A 20,451-nucleotide genomic window follows, 5' to 3' on the forward strand; every position below is an offset into this window, starting at 1 on the left:
GCGGTCAGGCATTGGAACAGGCTGCCCAGGGAACTGGTGGACTCCACATCCCTGAAAAGAGTTCAAGAAATGATTGGATGTGTCGCTTATTGCTATTGTTTAGTTGACATGGTGGTATTTGGTCAAAAGTTGGAGTCAATGGTCTTGGGGGTTTTTTCCAACCATAATTATTCTTTGATTCTGCGATTCTGTTTTTATTGGGAAAGATGGGTACTGGGTGTTCTGGAGAGAAAAGTGAGTGCTGGAGAATAAGAGTTCCTGAAAAGATATAGTCTTGGACAAAAGAAGAGGACCAGGAAAGAAGAAGGTAAACATGCAGGCTGGAAGAAAGATCCTGGAAGTGCAGGAGGGTACTGAAGATAAGAGAGGTGCATGGAGATGAATACCAGGGGATGCACAGGGACCCTGGCTGGTAACAGTCAAGACCAATTACAACAAACAGCAGCTCAGTGTGAATCAAAATTACTTTCCACTTGAGCTTCCCAGACCAGCAGCAACCTCCCTGCTAGAAGTGGAAACCCAGTGAACGTAACAGGGCATGGGGGGACTGAGGGCACATGGGAGTGCATGAGATAAACAAGTAGGATAACAGCTCTAATCTCATCGGGTTTTAAGTAAACCCCAATACCTAGTTTAACTATGGGCAGTTGTTTAGCTCTCATTTGTGTCATGCACTTTATTGATTATAAAATAATTTTGTCCTCCCAGAAAAAAATTACATAAGGCCTATTGTTTTAGTTCCTTATCTTTTACCTTGTAAAATTCTATTTGGGAGTTTCAAGTACTGTGGTTTTTTCATTTTCTTAGTTAATATTATGGGGATTTTTTGACCTGTCATATTTACAATGCTCTTTCTCATGCACTCAATGAGAATGCAGTAATATTTTAATTAAATGCCAAATTACTGATGAATAAATGATGTTTGTGTTTATGCATGTCAGCCATTCTCCGGCATTAAGATATAATTAGAAATTAAGTCTGGAAGAAAGACTAGATGATACATACAGTATTCTGCATTTTTAACTCTTTCTGTACTAAAAATTTTGACATATCTTGCTTTCAGGACAACTTTTATGGTAATTTCTATAGTGTGTGATACAGAATGCTTTTTTTTATTCCTATTTCTCTCCAGTAACACAGTCTTTGAATAGCAAAAAGCTTTCTATCCAGGAATACTAATTAATATTTTTAAAATATCATGGTTTAACCCCAGCTGGCAACTAACCCCCACTCAGCCACTTGCTCAGTTCTCCCTGGTAGGATGGGGGGAGAATCAGAAGGTGTAAGTAAGAAAATTTGTGGGTGGAGATAAAGATGGTTTAATAGGTAAAGCTGAAGCCATGGACAAGCGAAGCAAAACAAGGAATTCATTCACCACTTCCCGTAGGCAGGTGGATGCTCAGCCATCTCCAGGAAAGCACTGCTCCATCACTTGCCACATTGACTTGGGAAGATAGATGCCATCACTCCAAATGTTCCCTCTTCCTTCTTCTTCCCTTGGTTTTATATGCTGAGCATGACACAATGGGATGTCCCTTTGGGCAGCTGGGATCAGGCTGTGTGCCCTTCCAACTCCTTGTACACTCCCAGCCTGCTCACTGGGGTGGAGTGAGGAGCAGAGAAGGCCTTGACTGTGTGCAAAGACTGTGTGGCAGTAACTGAAACATCTCTGTACTACCAATGCTGTTCTCAGTACAAATCCAAAACACAGACCCACAGCTGCTACCATAACTCCATCCCAGTCAAAACCATAAACGTAGATCTTCCCTACTTCTATTAAGTAGGTAAGAAATATTTTCAGCACATGGGGAAACTGCTCCTAAAAGAAATAAGGCAGTTTGTCTGTAAAAGTTATTTAAAGGCCTAAACTATTCTTATGTGAGACATCTAAAGGCAGAGTATGTACTCTCAAAACTGCACTTTATCTGTAATGTAATCAGGGCACATTGAATTTCCAGCCTGCCATTCATTTCTGGAAGCATTTTCTCTTAAGTCTTCCTCATACTTGTTAGTATCTGAGAATGCCTCTATTTTATAAGTGTATCTCAGAGAGAACAATATTTCCTAAATATTCCCAGAAAAAGTTGAGATGAGACTATAAAAGACAAGTCCAGTGTTGGTACATCCCTTCTTTCTGTTTTTATTCTTAAGATTAGTGATAAGAGCACTCTTCTTGTTTATCAGATTCTTGACTTCAGTTCTGTCCTTAGCTTGGTGGAATTATAAACATGCCACTCAGCTTCCAGCAGTGCTGTAAGAACTCCCCAAAACCAGTCCCTTTGTCTGTTCTGTCCTGCATGGAATAAGCATTGACTGGGTTGAATGGAGAAAGGAAAAGTGTTCACATATGGTTCCCCATCCCTTGGGCTAAAATATTTACCCGAGTACAGATTTTTAGTTTTCCACTGTATCAATTGGTTTTTAAATATATGTCTTGAAGCATTTCAGGGTTTTTTTTCTTGTCAAAGCAGGGCACTACCCATCTGGAGAATATTCACTGTGGGAAAAGACCAAAGTTTGGCTCCTATAGCCCCAAAAATTACAATGCAAAAGTCTTGCCTGAATGAATTATTGCTTAGGAAATCAATTGCATATTCAGGATCTAGAAGTGCTTCTCTTTTATCCCTCATAGACACATTGTGCGTTAGTATTGCATAGGTTGATCATGCATTTTGGGTTCTAAATTTTTGATGGCATCAATGAGATGGACGAATTTCTTTACTTCTTGAACTTAGATAGAATCTTTGGTAAACAATAGTGACTCCATTCTGGAATTGTGATTTTTGAGATAGTTTTCATAGCATCTCCGTTACAGGAACTCAATTTATCCTGTACAATTTACTCAGCCATTTAGGACTGGAGCAGAATGGTTATATTATAATTTTGCAGAGCCTTTTCAGAAGGAAAAGTACAGTGTCATGTTAAAAAACAAAATAACATTTTTCATCTGCTGAAAGAATCATCAAGGAGAGAATGAAAGTATTTATTTCCTTTCAAAACCACTAGTTTCAAGAAACAAAATTAGTTGCAGAAATCAACAAAAAGATGCAGTACTTAGGCCTTTCAAGTGCTCCTTTTCTAAACAGCAAAGATGAAACTAGTAAGAGGTTTTCCAACTGTGACTGTTGACTAAATGTAAAAGAGAAAGCTGAAGTTCAGACAGTTATGAGATTTGTTTAAACTTGAGAAAGTGTAAGATTTGCATATTGGTCCACTCAAGTGCTCAGTACTTCGACCTCTACTTTTTTTTTGAGTTTAATGTTTGGATCATTGGTACATGTAATGTTTTACGCCTAAGTAAAGATCAGTGTGAACAACTGAAAGATTTAATGCTCCTTTATTTCTTCAAGCAAACCAAGTAAAAAGATGACTGGATTTGGTACAGAAATTCAGTTCTTCAGTTTTAGCAAAACCATTGTTTTAACAATCGTCCTAAACTTAGGGACTAAGAATGTTTTTCAGATATCATCTAAAGAATGCTCATGTAAAGCCTAATTTAGAAAGGTTTTTGCTATAAACTTTCAACATAAAGTATTTTTGCTGCAATAACTTATTTATCCATTCCAAAGTTCATGGAATCTATATACTTTAGAGGAAACAACAGGAATATGTCACAGTACATGTATTTCCCTTTCCTGTTTCTACTTTCATCTGTCTGTAACTGACATTTCTTCTCATATCTAGCACTGCTATGCATCCTGGAGTTTAAATTTTTTCTTTGTATTTGTAAACAGAGATTTCAGTAACTTCATTCTATCTGTTAATGTCATTCTCACATCTTTTGCTGCACTGTATATTGAAATATTACTTGCATTGCTAAGAGTTTGCACCATTAAATGAGATTCTGTATATGCAAAAGCAGTTGCAAATAATGATGTTATTCCAGTTGCAATTTTTTTAATGGAAAGCTGCAACTACATTATCTAGTTCTGCTACTAAATATTGTGGCTTGTAGGAGTGGAAGCAGGGCTCACAGTCTGGAACACACATTGAAAATTTAATTTTTTAAGAGATATACCTGAGCATATATCATCTGTATTCTGAAAACTGATCCCCAACTCTTCCAAATAAAACAAAAACTGTTATGAGTGAGGAAATCAGATTCACATATAAACTGCAGAATACAAATAATCCATATCTGGTAAACTGTTGAATTTTTTTTCCCAATTACTGTGTTGAGTGCTGTAAATGGTGTCTCCAGGAGGGCAAGTACACAGATATACTGCTCTGTGGATTCACTGAAACCAGTGAGATGCCATTTAAAGTACTCTGCTTGACCTGGTTGTGAACAGTGAAATAAACAGCCTACAAAAGTCTTTATTAATTCTTGCCAAATTACATGCAAGGTACTAGGTATTTATCCCTGTTTAAACCAACATTTCCATGAAGTGCAGATGTTTGCAGTTTTGTAAGCTTTGAAATTATATTATACCATGCATGCTAATGCTCTTGAAAAATCTTTCTTTTGGCTCCAAATTCTAAAACATTCACTTGAAATAATATTCTGTCACAACCTAAGAAAGATGGCAGACGCACACTTCCCCACAGAAGAAAACTGCAAATAAAAGCAGTTGCTTCTCAGCACAAACTATTTTATTGACAAGATAAAAATACAAACTTCCTTATCCCACTCATATCAGATAAGGCTAAATCCATTACTCCAGTAATAAAGTGTTAAGTGTGTAAGTACCAGAAGATATAGGCAGTGGAGATGTTATCATATCACTGGGACTCCCATGCCATTGCCTGTCTCATCAGCCTGCCTCATGGGAAATGTCAGAGTGCTTCTGTAGACACATCTGCCATCAGCCTGATAATGAACTACTTGGGGGACTACTCTGCTCTCTTTGCAGGTCTCAGTTTGAAGTCCATTATACAGATAGATCACCCTGAAAAAAAAAAAAAAAAGATACGCTCTCTTATATATAGGTTCAATTTCTTGCATTTCAGTTTGTGTCCATTGCCATATGTCCTGGCCACCCCCAAGAAGCATCTGCTTCCATCCTTTTCCTTCCCTCCCCCCTCAGGTATTTATACAACTTGACCAGATTCCCCAGAGCCTTCCTTTCTTCAGGCTGTACAACTCTCATGGCCCAGGTCACTGCCCCAGTGCAGGGACTAAACTGGCAGCAAACAGGTAAGCCCCTCTGAAGGTTGAGCCCCTCACTGCCAGGCCAGTGCAGAGCTGGTCATCCCAGAGGTTTTGTTAACTTTAAAGTGCAGTGCCTCTAACTCCACGCACTAATAGTTTCAGGCTCTTGTTGAACAGAGGAGAGTGCACAGGGAAGCACAGCTGGTTTGGGTATGTGTGTTCTTGGTTTAATAACATAACATTGAACATGACCACTAAGTACTATATTCCTGCCATTCAGTTCATCATACATCCCCCTGAGTGGCAACAATGTAATATAAAATAAACAAGGCTTCAAATTGCACTAACGTCTATGTGTTTAGACAAGCATTTCAAGCTTACATGCACTCAGCTATGAAACATTAGCTTGCAGGCCTTTAAAACTCAGCTTTTTGAGCTCATTTTAAGATTAAAAACAATGTGTTGGTGCTTGCAGCAAGTTAGAAGATCTTCACGTGCATTATGGACCTGAGAGGTGGTGACAGGCTGGGAAATTGAAAAGAAAAAAAAACAAATATAAAATTGTGGCCTTGTTGTGCAGTAACAGTGAATCAAGTTTTGCTTGATATGTTTTTGTTACACTTTGTCAAAACTTTTAACACCTCAATTACTATTTTACTTTAAATGCTTCCCAGCTCTTTATTCAAATAATGCTTCAGTTAAAACTCACTGAGCCGAGGTCATTGCTTATTCACAGCAGCAGCTTGAACGGCTTGTGAGCGCAGCTGCAGATGTTTGCCCCACTAACCAGACCCAGCAAACTCCTCTGCTTTTGTGGTAAGGCAGGGAGCTGCGGGGTGCCTGGAAGCAGTGCTGGCACGAACACAGTCAGGCACCATCTAGAAGCAAAACATCCAGAACAACACTGCAAAGGCTGACATCCTGTGAAAAATTAGCAAATGAACCGGGAAGAAATCAGCCTAGCAAAGAGCTTTTCTTTCTTTCTTCTCTGCAGATTAGAATGTCAACCAAAAAATGAAGCAAGGCTGCATTACTTGAGCTCATAAAATTTCATTTAAAGCACACTGCTGTGATTCTATTTTAGAGAAAAATAGTAGCTTCCCATCAGAAAGGGGATGTGAAACTTCCACAGCTGGAAATCAGTGCTTTCAGTGGAGACAAGAATGCACCTGCCAGTCAGACAGCTCTCCCTCTTGTTCAGCATTTTACGCCTGACACTAGCTCTGACCACTTTCAGAGGAGTAAGTTTTGCAGTGGTCAGATAGTATTATCTGTCATTAGAAAAATGGTCTCTCTAATAGCTAGTAGTAAGAGCTTAGTTTATACCGTGTTTATTCCCCAGGTTTTAAGTAGTTTTTGTTGTATTTTTTTTTTTTCAGGAGTAACAAAAAAACTCAACAAATACCAGTAATTTCTTCCAATAAATTTCTTCTGTAAATGTCTAAATCTTTCCGTAAACCTACTATTAGTTCAGAGTTTCTACAACATTTAGGTTGTGCTTGGGGACAAAATCAAGATTTTTTGGTTTATTTAGTTTTAATCAAAGGTAATCCCAGCAGGTGACTAAGCATTTTTAATTTGTTGTGCTAGCCTGGTGGAAGATAACACGTTAGTGTACCCTTAATGCTGCTCTGAATGGAATACCCTACATGAAGTTCATGTTAGTTATTTCCCTTAGGAGAAAACTATTGTTATAAATCCAGCAATTACATTGCTTTCATTGTATTTATATAAAAGGAAATGTTGTTATTCTATTCATCTAAATGGAAATAAGCAGTAAGTCACTTATTTTCTTAAAGTTTCAGGTCTTTTATCAGCAAGTCCTCAGCCTCAAAAATATTTTAAGGATTTACTTACAGCCGTCTTGATGACTGCCATTTTTTTGGGATGCTTTTCTCTCATATAAAGTAGATAGCTTTTAACTGCCCTGAAATCCTCATTGCTAAGCACCACAGTATGTGTATTTTTGGCTATTTTGTGTTTTGGATGCAGTCTGCATCCCTGCATAAGTATCCCATTCTAATGTTTTCCTTACTATTATGGCTCTGCACATATCCTCTTTACTGTCACACAAGCCCTGTGTCCCTTTTGTTCTTTCCCAGGCTCCACTCCTTTCTCAGTTACTGTGGCTTTCTTTGAGTCCCCTTAGAGATTTACTTTGCCCTGAATTATTTGTCTCCTTCCTCTGTCCACCTCCTTTTTCTTCCTAACTGCCTCTGGGTATGTATCCTTTTTTTGCTGTATTGATAATTTAGAGAGCTGAGTATTTAAGAGTGACATTAAGAGACAACTTACTTACCTTGGATGTGTTATGTTGGGTGGGGGTTTTTTCAGAACATTATGAAGTTTTTTAGTACTTTCTAAAATACAGATTCAAAAAAAAAAATTATTAAAATCAGTTTTCAAGTAAATGGGATATGTAAACAATTTGGAAGCTAGACTTAAGAAGAAGCTAGACAGATGCATGGAGTGGTGAATGCAATGTCACTCTGAATGCGTCCCCATCTATCTTGTTTCTGCAGTTGCAATCTACTGGTGCATCATCACTTTCAAATGCTTCCTTTTAAGGCGTACTCCCAACTCTAAAATATGGTGAAGCAGAAGTTTTAGCTGATACAAGAGTGGGTGACAAAGAGAAAGGGAAGGACACAGCAGGGGACAATATAGGGTCTTTTTATTTTTTTTTTTAATAAATCAGCTTTATGCCACCATTTTCACCAAAATAAGTATGAATTTGACTATTGATATTTAACACATTGCCAAAAAATACTGTCTTTTGCTAACTGTGGTGCCTATAAACCATTGTATTAAGCAATTAATTTCTATACTCTGTTTTGCCCAAAATGTTAATGACATTTCAGTTCAACCTCATCTCCATTTTATAGAATCATAGATTTGGGTTAAAAGGGATCTTAAAGATTATCTAATTCCAACCTCACTGCTGTGGGCTGAGACACCTTTCATTTGACCAGCTTGCTCAGAGCCCCATCCAACCTGGCCTTGAACACTTCCAGTGATGGTGCATCCACAACTTCTCTGGGCAACCTGTTCCAGTGCCTAACCACCCTCACAGTAAAGAATTTTTCCCTAATATCTACCCTAAACTTACCCTCCTTCAGCTTAAAGCCATCATTCCTTGTCCTATCACTACATGCTCTCACAGAAAGTCCCTCTCCAGCTTTCCAGTAGACTCCTTCAGGTACTTGAAGGCTGTAATTAGATCTCCCCAAAGCCTTCTCTTCTCCAGGCCAAACAGTCCCAAGTCTCTCAACCCGTATTTGTAGGAGAGGTGTTCCAGCCTTCCAATTTTTTTTCTTTTTTTTGGAACAGCATTAAAACGAGAAATATTCACAAAGATTTAAATTACCAAGGAGGTATAAATAGTAAGATATTTTATTAGGTTATAGTTTCCAAATTAGAATTCAGAATTAGAAATTGCTGTCTGGGAAAAAAATAGAATCTCTTGAACTTCAGAAAATGAAAGAAAAATGTATATTTCTTATGTAAAATTCAGTGAGAACTTATTTTTTAAGTGATAATGCTTATTAAATAGTCATGAATCTTCTTGGGACTCTTGATTCCTTTTTCTTTGCCCTCACCATAGTAACTTGTGTCACACACATAAGTTGTTGTGCTTGGTAAATTGGAAGCCTTACATTTGCACAGTTTTAGTGAGTCACAAGTTTGGCTCTCTGGTAGAAACAAAAAAGAGTAATAAACAGGTTGACAAACAGGTGGTATTAAACCAAAAAAGTCTCTCTTTTTCTTCACCTTTCCCCCTTCTCCCCAGCATTTCTGTGAATTAAAAGATACTGTTTCTGTACTTCAACTTCTTCCCTTCTGCTGTGCATGATTGATCTACTTGAATGGAAGTCTTCTCTTCTAGAACTGCCTAACAAATTTTGGTAACTTCAAGCAATAAGATATTTAATAAGTGAAGTCTGTGTTTATTTATCAACCGTTGTTGACATCCACCAAAAATGAATAATCACAGCATGTGCAAACCATGCTACCTGCATGAAGGCTATTTCTTGCTCCCTCCCAGGAAAAAATACCTTCACTGTGTTTTTGCTAGATTTCTGGATGGGGACTTGATCTGAGAAATCTTTATGTATTCACATTTTTTTAGGTTTAGCCTGAATTTCTATTAACAAAAAAACAAATTAATACCAATTGAAACTTAAGTGCAGTAACAAAATTATATCTCATGGGTTTTTTTGCTTTGATATGTTGTCTCTCTCCTTTCAGAATCTCTGTACCCACACATCTGTCAACAGCATTCCCTGTGGTTTCTTCTGATGTGCCTCACTTGCCTGACCCTGGTGTACCCTCTCAGATTTCCCCTGAGTTACCATCTGTATGCCAGGAAGGACTGTGCCATAATGGAGGGACATGTCATCCTCTCTCTCTGCCTACCGGAGCCACCTCGTTCCAGTGTGACTGCCCACTGCATTTCACTGGTCGGTTCTGTGAAAAAGGTAATTGCATTTAATTTTTTCCCTATTAGTTATGAAATGCAAGTCTTATTCTGCTTTGGAGGTGAAAAAGGGGAAGAAGTATTGATTGTCATATTTCTCTGCTTTTCATCCCAGTTACTGTTGGTAACTGAGGAGCAAATTCACTGAGGCAATTGGAATAATACTTGTTTGCAGTGTAATTTAGGTGATTATCATTCAGGCACACTCCTAAGAGTTGCAGATTTGAGTTAATTAAAAGAAACATTCTGCTATTTGTGCAAAATTGTTGTGCACAGTTTTAATTTATGGTTTTCAGTGTGTTATTTCTGGGACAGAAGAAAGTTAACTTATGAAAATAAGGAGAAGATTTCCTCAAAAGATTATGTTTTACATTTCTACGGAGTGGGTTTTTTTCATCACTGTGTCTGATACTTTGTTGAAAAAGGCTTTTTTTTTTACTCTGTAGCTCATTTATACTTCTACTACTGTTGCTCATAAAGCATAGATCAATCAAATGAACATATTTTAATTAGAATTTCAATAAAAAAAATTATTTTAGTAATTGTGGTTTCTTTGTAATGTGAGTCAAGGCTATAAGACAAACTGATCAATATTTCTGTTTTGTAATTATAATTGCTTTTCATTATTGCTTTTCAGAAAGTTCTTTTTTTAGAATAAATTTCATAGCTGGCTTCAAAAACTGTTTTAACTTTTAAGGTACCGTGAGTTATGAATTGCAGTAGATAATTCTCGTAGCACTAAAGGGCATTACTGGCGTACAGGAGAAGAACAAAAAAATTTTCTAGATTGTTGTTATATAACAGTATCATCCTCCTAATGAACTTCCCATGGTATGAAGTAAAAGTAAATACAGTTAAAAATGCCCTTGCCAGACTGCCAGTGTATGTGAGCTAGCATCACCTTGTATTACTGCCTAAAAATGTCATTGCACTCACTATATGTGAAAACAATCAGACTGTCAGCTCAAAAAAAAAAAATTGTCATGTGTTGCTTACACATCAGAGAATATTTTACCATGTAGCCTTTCTCAAGTTTATAATAAATCATATATTTGAAAATTTTCAATGTTAAGATAGAATCCCATGAGTATTTTCTACATATTCAGTATCTGGGCATAGTCTTTGCACTTGCTTACGATACACTGCAGCTGGAAACTGCAAGCATAATATAAGAAAACTAAAAAAAGGTGATTCCATAAAGCATAAAAGATTTAGTTAGTGCTTCAATGAAGTATTTTCAACTTTTCAATAAAGTTTTTTTTTATTTATTTACATGCATTTTATGTGCCAGAATTTCCTTCTGTGTTCCAAAAATGCAGTTGGCATCCTTTTTATCAGCATCATCTGTGGTATTTTGGATGAGAGCAGGTTTTGGCTTTTTCCAAGGGTTATGCCAGGAGTAAGCAATGTTCAGTTTAAGCAGGAGTTTGACAGACATCCTGTGGTAATAGGCCATTTTCAGCATGTGTGCACAACCACTCTGTGAGACTCCTCTGGTTCCTTCCACCAGTGTCTGCTGCTTTCTTCTGACCTTCCAGCTGATCTGTTGGTCTCTAAGGGTCTTCTATGGTTTGGTGTTTTTAATGATAACTGACACAATCTGTGTTTAAATGATATTGTCTGGGCTGAGTACTTACTTCCACATGCCACAGACTTTGGGGGAAGTACCTTCTGTTTCATTGACTGGAAAAGCTATTTTTATGTTGCTCATTCAAAAATACAGCATTCTAAGCCATTTTCTCCTTTGAAGCTTAACCAGTGCAGGCCAGCAGAGTTCATAGAGTGGAATGAGTTGACCTCCAGCTACACTTCCAAGGAGATTTGTCTTCCAAGGAAGTTTATCTCAGTTGTGTAAATGAAGGGGTCCCTTTCTCTTTCTCTCTTTCTCTTTCTCTTTCTCTTTCTCTTTCTCTTTCTCTTTCTCTTTCTCTTTCTCTCTTTCTCTTTCTCTTTCTCTTTCTCTCTTTCTCTTTCTCTTTCTCTTTCTTTCTGTGATCTTGTTTCAAAACTCAGGTGTGAAAATATGACTGAATTATGACTATCCAAAGAGCAAATTAAAAGCAGGGGACTCTTGCACTAAGTTGCAGTTGTAACCATGGTTAGGACTGAAGCTCCCTACATGAGACACACGAGTAACCATTCCATTCAATAAAACAGAATAGAAGCTTTAAAGAAACCTGGAAACAAGTAGCTCCTTTGGAGAACATAACCTCAGCTGAATAATCATATCATCCTTTTAATGGTCAAACACCCAGTTTCCATGAGATACCTATTTTTTTTTCCTAAGAGTGGAAGAGATGCCTTTTACTTTCCTGCAGCTTACATGATGTATTTTCACATAGGATGTCTAATAGTTCTAGCACTGGAAGAATAACATTTCTTTTCTTTTTCTTCTTGTGTGGAGAAGATGAAATAAGTTCTCTTTTCACAGAGCTCTGCTTTTACCCTCTAAAACTCCAATACAGGGTTCAATACAGGGAACGGCCTTCTCCTTTTTGCTAGTGCTCCTGGGTCAGCCAGGGCTGCAGTATCTGACACGCTCATCAGCTGGAAGCTCACTGGGGCAGCTACATCCCAGAGCTCATGCTGTCACATTGCATCTTTATATAGATCAGAAAAAGACTTGATGTATCCTGTATTTAGTGGCTGAAAAGTAACTGCAGCATAGTGTGATTTTATTTAATCCTAAATTTTCAATGAGATTGATAACTTAGTCTAATGAAACCAGAAATTGCCTTTTTATAAATCATTATAAACCTTTGATATTCAAAGACCAGTTCTTCAAGAAATCAAGAGAGACCTTATAATTACAGGACATAGGAGCATTTGCAATAATGTTATAATTATTTACTATAGACCTTCCAATGGAGAAAGTAAATTATCATGCATGCAGTACAGAAATTGTGCTCCAGTCAAGGAAATTTTCTCTTTACTCCTTAAAGGTAGCTGTGATCTGTTTTAGACATGCTATTCTGCAAACCTGTGCATTTCAGCAATATATTTTCATTAATCATCTTTGTGATCTGCCTTATACCTACTATTAACTAAATTTCTGTGAGAAACTCATTGTACACTTACTTGGCATATTAACAGTCCACCTGGGGTGCACAGGGTCTTACATACAAACCCTCTGTGGATATCTTGGCTTCACCAGAATGGGTGTATTTGCTAATTTAATAGCTACAGTAAGATACGCTGTTTATTAGTAACAACTATTTTTGTTACAGTGTAAGAACACCTTCTAGAGTGAAAGCAACGGATGTCATTATCAGTTATGTGTTTTAACTTGATGAGTGTTATTAAATGCAATTTCATGTTTTTATTCAATTGTTCCTTGACTAGTAAACTCCAGCAGTTGTTCTGCCCTTACAACAAATACATTCAAGTCACAATTGTCCTAACGGCTATATTAGACCAAGCCAGTTTATCTAAATACACAGTGTACTTACTCCAAACAGATATCTCTGAAATATCTCTAAATGACAGTTTTGGAAAGTGGAAGTTTGTCTTCATTTTTCTATGGAAATAGAAATGTATGCATTCAAATCAATGTGTTAGCCAAATTCAAACTGAAGTTATCCACACTGGTTATATACCAAAGTGCCAAAGTAAGGATTTAGTATAAAGCATGGAAGGGCAACCATCTGAGGCCTCAGTTCCCTTTAATACTGCTTTCAGTATTTCCCTTTTTCATTTTGTTTTTAAACTAAAAATTATCGAAGTTAATTGGAAATTAGAGGTTAGTACAAGATGTATTTTAAAAACTGTATCAAAATGCATCATAGAAAATCTGTTTGTCACACAAAATTAATCTTCATTACTCAGTGGTAAGTGCTACATGACTGCTTTCACACAATAGAAAGGGAGGATTTTATAGATAGGGAATACTATGAAGATAGTGTACTCTGTACTACCCATTTTTCTTTTACCTTTCTGTATAAATAAGCTTTTTCACTTTCACATGAAATGTAACATTCTTTCTTTATTAGCTAAGCTGTGTTGTCTGCATGAGTGGAAAAAACCACAATGGTTCTGCTTTAGCATGAAAGCAGATGGTGGTGTATCACTGGAAAGTTCACAGCGATAGGTTTGGAATATCAGTGTCTTGCATGTGCGAAGAGAGTATGTCCTTGACTGTTAATTATAAGATTAACATTTTTAAAGTCTCTAAATTTTTAGTATTCCGTAAAAATTTTATAAATTGTTCAATAAAAAGAGTATTTAAATGTCATGTGTTAAAACCAGGAAATCTGTTTAATTTGATATGTTGCCTGTGTATATTCTATATGTTACTTAAAGGTCAACTCCTTTGACAAAGCTGCAAAAATAGCAGTAAAATGGAAAGCTGTTGCAGGCATTTAGGTTGGAACAGTCACACTAAAGACTTTGCTACATTTGTTCCCCAGGATACACTTGTTGAATTCCTGATTTGTTGAGGAATACTTGATAATATCACCCTGAACATTGGAAGTTTCTTTTTTAGACACTTTTCTAGACATTGTGCCCAACTTAACATTTCTAACTTGCGTCATTGACTACCATCATTCATCTCAGACAAGTCTGGGGGGTTTATGTCTTTATGTATTTGGCTTTGAAAAGAAATGTAGTTGGTCCAATTTCTGTTATTTCAACCATATTTAGAACAATTTCATGTCTCCAGTAGAACTATTTATCTGCTTAATAACATTTATACTGTGTATGTATGATTTAAAACAAGTCTGTGACATTTTCCATCAAAAAGAAAAGTGAGCCAGTGAAAATGATATAAAGAGGTTGAGGAAGGACAATTGCCCTTTCATCACCACATTCAAGTTTCAGGTTGAGGTACCCAGAAAGAAAAAATGGGATGTGGTTGCCCCAAAGCCTCTGGATTTCCAGGGTTCAAGGGTTCTTTCATTCATTTGTCCTGCTTCAAAATGATTCATACCTTGTAGAACTCTGCAAGCAGGAAAAAAATAATGTGCTTAGAGATAGCTATAAATTAGCTCAGTCATTAATTTGATGTCATTAACCACAGCTTATGTCTAGACTAATGAGATACCTATTGATGTCCCACAATTTGTATTTGTGTATGTAAAACTTTCAAATGAATTCTCTAGTTTTTGGGCTAGATTTGAAAAAAAGAAGGAAGTTTTCCCTTCAGACTTAATTTTTTGTTTTAGGGGATGGGATTGAAAATTAAGAACACTGTAGGCTAGTTAAGAACTATCAAGGATTTATCCAGAAGTTAAGTTTGTATGCTGGATTTGATACGCTATCAGAGATCATAGCAATTTTCATAGGAAATAGCTAGCCATTCCCACACGTTATTCCATTCAATAAAATTCAACAGAAATATTATTTGCCTGAGCAATGAAAAAGGGAGTTATATAAATTTATTTTCTTCTCTGAACTTTCACTTGTGGATATAATTTTGCACTTTGATATCAGATAAGACAAACCTTGTGACATGTAACTTGTTAACACCTCGCAATACCCAGTGTCTGTGAGTAATCATATTAGCTACACAATCACCTGGATTTAGCATACGGTCCTTGCTTTTTTCCTTCTTAGTTCACAAAATTATGGAGACTTTTTCAAGATGTCTAAAATATCTCCAATCCAATGGCATCTCGTTCTATCAGTTTTATTTTAATGTGGGTTAATTTGCTGAAGTGTTTTTGAAATCAAAGGAAAACAGGAAAACAGGAGGGAAAAGAAGCTGAGTTCACAAGGAAGATGTGAAACAAAACTAATCCTTCTTCTGCTCTCCTGAACAGTTTTGTAGAATTTTGCCATTTCAAAAACAAGTGTCAGTACGAGCTTTCATTCAACCTAATATTTCATTTTCATCTAATTTAGATCTTATGTCCTAGATTCAGTGAAGCATGTAAGCTTTACATGTATTTAATTTTAAGAGTGTAAGGAATCTGTGTGATTCATGTGATTTATGTTCAGGATGCAGGTATTCTACTATGTCAGATGCTGAATTAGGATGCCTCTGTTCTGTTACTTGTTTGGTCATCCATGTAAATTTATCACTTAAAATCAGCCTACATCTCAAATCCCTCCAGAGGACTTAATAAAGTTGTAAAGGGATGTGACAGTTTTCTATGTCTGTTAAGACTAAATATGTGATTAAATAGGGGTTTAAGATGCACCTTAACTATACCTAGAGAAAGGATAATGAGAAAGAGAGTTTGTTGAGATGTGGAAAGAGCTCTTCAAAGCACCAACCAACTCTTAAAAACTGCTGTCTTGGTGTCTGTAGAGTTATTTATGATTGCAGCTGCCATCTACCCACAACCAATGAGTTCCAGAACAGCTCTAGGGTCTACTGCTATAGCATATAATATAGAACTCTATGCTATACTGTAGAGCTATAGGTTTCTCTTATTTAACAGAGATGTAATATATATTTCACAATTCTGTTCTGTGAAACAGATTATGGAGCCTGTTGGGCATAAGTTGCTTTGTGAGATTGCAGTGAAAAAAGTTAATAATTATAGACAATTTTTATGAAGTCGTCAGTTTGCTAGTACATCTTCTGTCCTTTGTTCACATCCATTCACATCCAGTCATGAGCCATTTAAAATAAGAAGTATCGGTTTTAAGTGTTGTTTAAAGTCGTTTATTTTGATTTGGATTTTATTAAAACTGATATAGCTGTAGCAGTTTGCTATAAGAACTTGCATGAATGAGCATTTCTGGAAAAAACAATTGATACAAGCAGTAGAAAAATCTTCATCTCCTCATCAAATGGACCAGACCTATGAAATTTTGCCATTTCTAGCATTTGGCTTTTGAATCACTATTTCTTTAATGTTTTCTTGTCTCTTAGGAGAATTGTAACAGTTTGATAACAAAGTCTATTCTGGGCAAAAACAGATAGCAGAAAATTAAATAATGGTGAGTTTACAATTTGCAGGGAACAAGCTTTCTTCCTTTCATTTTCCACTTGTAAATGTCAGTATAAAGTTGATTCTTTCTAAAGCTTGCAACATATTAGGCTGTTAATGTCCCAGTCCTTTGAGTCCTTTTTCATTTGAAGGTAATCATTGTTGCATAAGTGCCAAATACTTACTTTTTTCTTCCTTTACTTCTCTATTTATGGCATTATCTGGAAAAATCTTCTTTCAGTATCTCCTGAATTGCAGCCATTTGTTCTGTTGTGCTAGCTTGCTGATAATCAAGTCATCCGCAAAAATGTGTCTCCCCTGGCAGTATGGCAATGCTTGTTTTCTGAGCTTGACTCACTTGAGTTCTTCCCCAGGAGATACCATGTAATAAAGCAGGTGAGGTATTAAATAATGTTTTTGAGCTTTATTGTGTAACCTGTGAGAAAGAGACATAGAAGACTGTGTGTGCTTTTATAGCACAGTCAATTTAGTCGTTAGTTAGAAATCATCTGTGTTACTGAGTTAGGATAACAGTACGTTCTACTGCCTTGACATTTTGATTTCAAGAATGCTGTGATTAAAAACAGAGGGGTTTTTTTCATTTCTGCATACAAGGTGGGCAGCTCTGCATCTGCTCCCAGACCACACTCAGGAACTTTCAGCTAGCTGAGAGAGTGGACATCAGGATTCTCTAGGGACCTCAGTAAAATGTCCTGCTCAGGACCATGTCACCTGGCAGATCCTTTCATGTCACCTCCCAAGGCCAGTGGCCATTTTGGAAAGATGGTGGCTACTTACATAACGTGGCTGCATAGAAAATGGCTTTGCTGTTCCCTGGCCTAAGCATAAATTTCTGACTTAAGCATGAAACCCTGTAATATCTAATTAAGAGTGCCTAACACATTTCTTTACATGCATCTTCATGGAACACTGGTGCCTGCATTTATATAAAATCTAAACTGCTGGTGTTTAAAGAGGAGGAAAATTTATGATATAGGTGTTAGGAAGTTACTGTTGCAAGTCTCCTCAAGCCTCCAACCTCCCTCTGAGGAAGTCACTCCTTTTATGTAATATAAAAAGCCAGTTTTTCTTTCCACCATTGTAGTTTCTTTATATTTTTGTAATAACAGTTTGTGATGATAAAAGAGGCAGGTAATTATACAACAAAAACATTTTAGCTATTTAGCATTTTAGTTACCCAAGAAATCTAGTATTCAGAAGGTGAATTTTCTAGTAGCACAATATACTCATCTACTTAAATTCAAAATGGATGTAACAAAATGGAAGAACACGGAGAGGTTCAAAAGCTTGTGAACATGTAGAGTCTCCCTGTGTTTTAGTTGAATTACTGAAAATACTGAATACATCATGAAACAGAGCAAAGAATTGATGTGGGGATCTGTTAATCCATTGCTTTTCCTATTTCACACGTTCCCCCTGTTCCCTGCCCTAGCCTTGGCCACTCCCTCAGTTTCTCCCTGTTTGCTCCTGTACCCCAACCTCGCCCAGGGACCGCCCCTGGGCCCCTGACAAAACCACCCCACAGCCAGACCCCGTGGTCTTTCTACCTCTGAATAGTGTGGGGACAAGATGTGATTAAAGTCATCTCAAACCCTCATGAGAGACCCTTCTCTACCTTCTTTACCACCCCTGCATTGTAACACTGCTGGCTGCTGGAGCCAGATCGCGGGGCTGTCCCAAATGGACTCCGGGATGCGACTGATCACACGGCCCTAGGAAACCCTCGCTGAGCTCTCAGGGAGCAGCAGCCTGCTAGGCAGAGCCCAGTGGTTACAGCAACATTGTCCAAACAGACAGATTCGTACTTCAGAAAATGAATTCCATAAATGAAAACAATTTTCCTGCATGAATTGTATTTCCCAGTATCAAGAATTTTCTTTAATGGATTCTTTAGCCCTAAACAAGGCAAAAACAAAACTACTGTATTATAATTAAATAATAAAATACATTTCCATATTGAATACTATAGAAAATATGCAAATATAAAAGATAAACCCTAGGAAAAAAAAGGCAAGGCTTAGCTTCTACCAACCAAAATGGAAAACTATAGATTCATGTGACTTCCAAAGCTGTTTTCCAACACATGGCATTATTCTTAACACTATCTTATGCAAATAATTATAAATGAATGGCTGTTTCTTTTTATTCTTGTGTACAATTGGTTTCAGCAACTGGTGAATGTCAGCAAATTGAAGAGCATAAATCAATCAAAGATTTATATGGGCAAAATATATACGATGTTGTAAAGTACAGCCACAAGCTTTTTAAGTTTCTTTTAGAGTTTGACAGCAGAAGCCCAGTTCCTGTTGTACACCTGTGTCTTCCCATGCATTTTCTCGTATAAAAGGGAGTGTGCTACTGGGTTTTGGGTTTTATGCAACACAGTTGCAAAATTAAAAAGGCTTAGCACTGCAGGTTTGTCTGGGGTTTAAATTATGGAGTTTTTGCTTTAATAGGAAAAAAACCCCATAAGATGGAAGTATCTTACTAAATACATGTGTACTTCCTTAAGTGTCTAGCTAAGAGCTAGTGTAGAATCACTACACAGCCCTCTCTGTTCAGAGATCCTCATATAAGAGTTTTACAGAAACTCCTATTACATTAATTGTGCTCTTGATATAAAAGCATTTTAAATCACTCATAAAAATATTAATGCATAAAAAAGGTACAGAAAATCAAGAACTTCCACACATTAAAAAAATTGAGTGTGAAGGGATCTTTCACTCATTGTTCTTTGAAATCCAGCAGGGTGCATAAATTTCTTCTTTAAAGTTGAATTCAGAGAGACTCAAGAGAGGAATTGAGAATATGAAATTCATTTCTAGACGATCAGAATCAATCTCCCATTTTTTGACATTTCTGGAGACGAACCTGAGTGCAATTGAGAATAAAGGAAAGAATGTCAGCCCAGATTTAATGCCTGAACGTTCCCATGAATAATCCAGCTGCTGATGCTTCAGGGTCTAAAATTTATCCAGAGATGCTGGGGAGGCAAAAGATTTAAAAGGAACAGTAACAATAAATTCTGTCAGAACTGAACATTTGGATCCAAAATATTGGCTCAAAATGTGTCTGTTTCAAGGGTCACCCCAATTTGTTTGTTCGTTTGTTTTGCTTTGTTTAGGATTTTAGGTCCATTAAAAAGGTTATTAAGCCTTTGGTCCCAGCTAGATATGCTAAAATGTTGATAACATTTAAGAAAAGGAGGGGGGAACAGGATAAAGGAATTACTACTGTGTTACTTAACAGTAGGCAGGACAGATTTGTGAGGTTGTGTGATAGGGCAGCCGAACAATGAAAATATTTTTTAAATACGAATCTAGAAAAGCTAAATAAAATGAGCAGTTATAAAAAGAAATAGTCAGCAGCATTATACTTAATCCAGCTGAAGTTCTCTTAAAAGGATAAAGAAAAAATTCTTGGACAAAGGAAAGCTCGTAAAAATTCAGAACTCTCTAAGGAAGGAAATTAATGTTTTATATTTTCCATTTGCACAAACTCTTTCAGCTTGCAGTGTTAATCATCCTGTATCAGTGCAGGGAATGCTACTTTGTTGTTGCTAAAATGAGGTTTCAAATGGAATTTTACCACCAACCCCTGCATCTGTTTGCATTTTCTGGTACCTGTGAAAATACATCACGTTTGCTGCATTTCCAGAACCGCAACATTCTTCATTCTTTCTCCTGGCTCCAGTAGTAGCACTTTGAAATCCTGCTGCATTGTTACAGTTTCAGAAGCAGTAGATTAATTAGTATCAATCAATCCAGTAGATTATTATGCTATTATATTGCTGTAGCTTATTTTTCACATGAACAACTTGCCAAAAACATACAGGACTCTATGAGTAGTGATGATGCTTACTTGTAATAATCAATAAGGCTTAGTCACTCTGCATGACATTAGGGTTTTTATAAGTTCTGGCAAGATCTTCATTTATCTATGCCACAATTTTTTGCTCATAGCATGGCTATTTTCATTTTCTG

At 36.8% G+C, this 20,451-nt stretch overlaps 1 protein-coding gene across 1 annotated transcript in view; it reads left to right on the top strand.

Annotated features, from left to right (window-relative positions):
* Positions 1-20,451, top strand: part of EYS (eyes shut homolog) — a 750,542-nt gene that overhangs the window by 543,994 nt on the left and 186,097 nt on the right. The window contains exon 36 of the mRNA XM_069011357.1: positions 9,341-9,570. Coding sequence (XP_068867458.1) covers positions 9,341-9,570 — 230 coding nt within the window. The remainder of the gene's footprint in view (positions 1-9,340; positions 9,571-20,451) is intronic.

This window comes from Aphelocoma coerulescens, chromosome 3 (assembly GCF_041296385.1).
Source record: "Aphelocoma coerulescens isolate FSJ_1873_10779 chromosome 3, UR_Acoe_1.0, whole genome shotgun sequence".
In the NCBI taxonomy this organism is placed as follows: domain Eukaryota; kingdom Metazoa; phylum Chordata; class Aves; order Passeriformes; family Corvidae; genus Aphelocoma; species Aphelocoma coerulescens.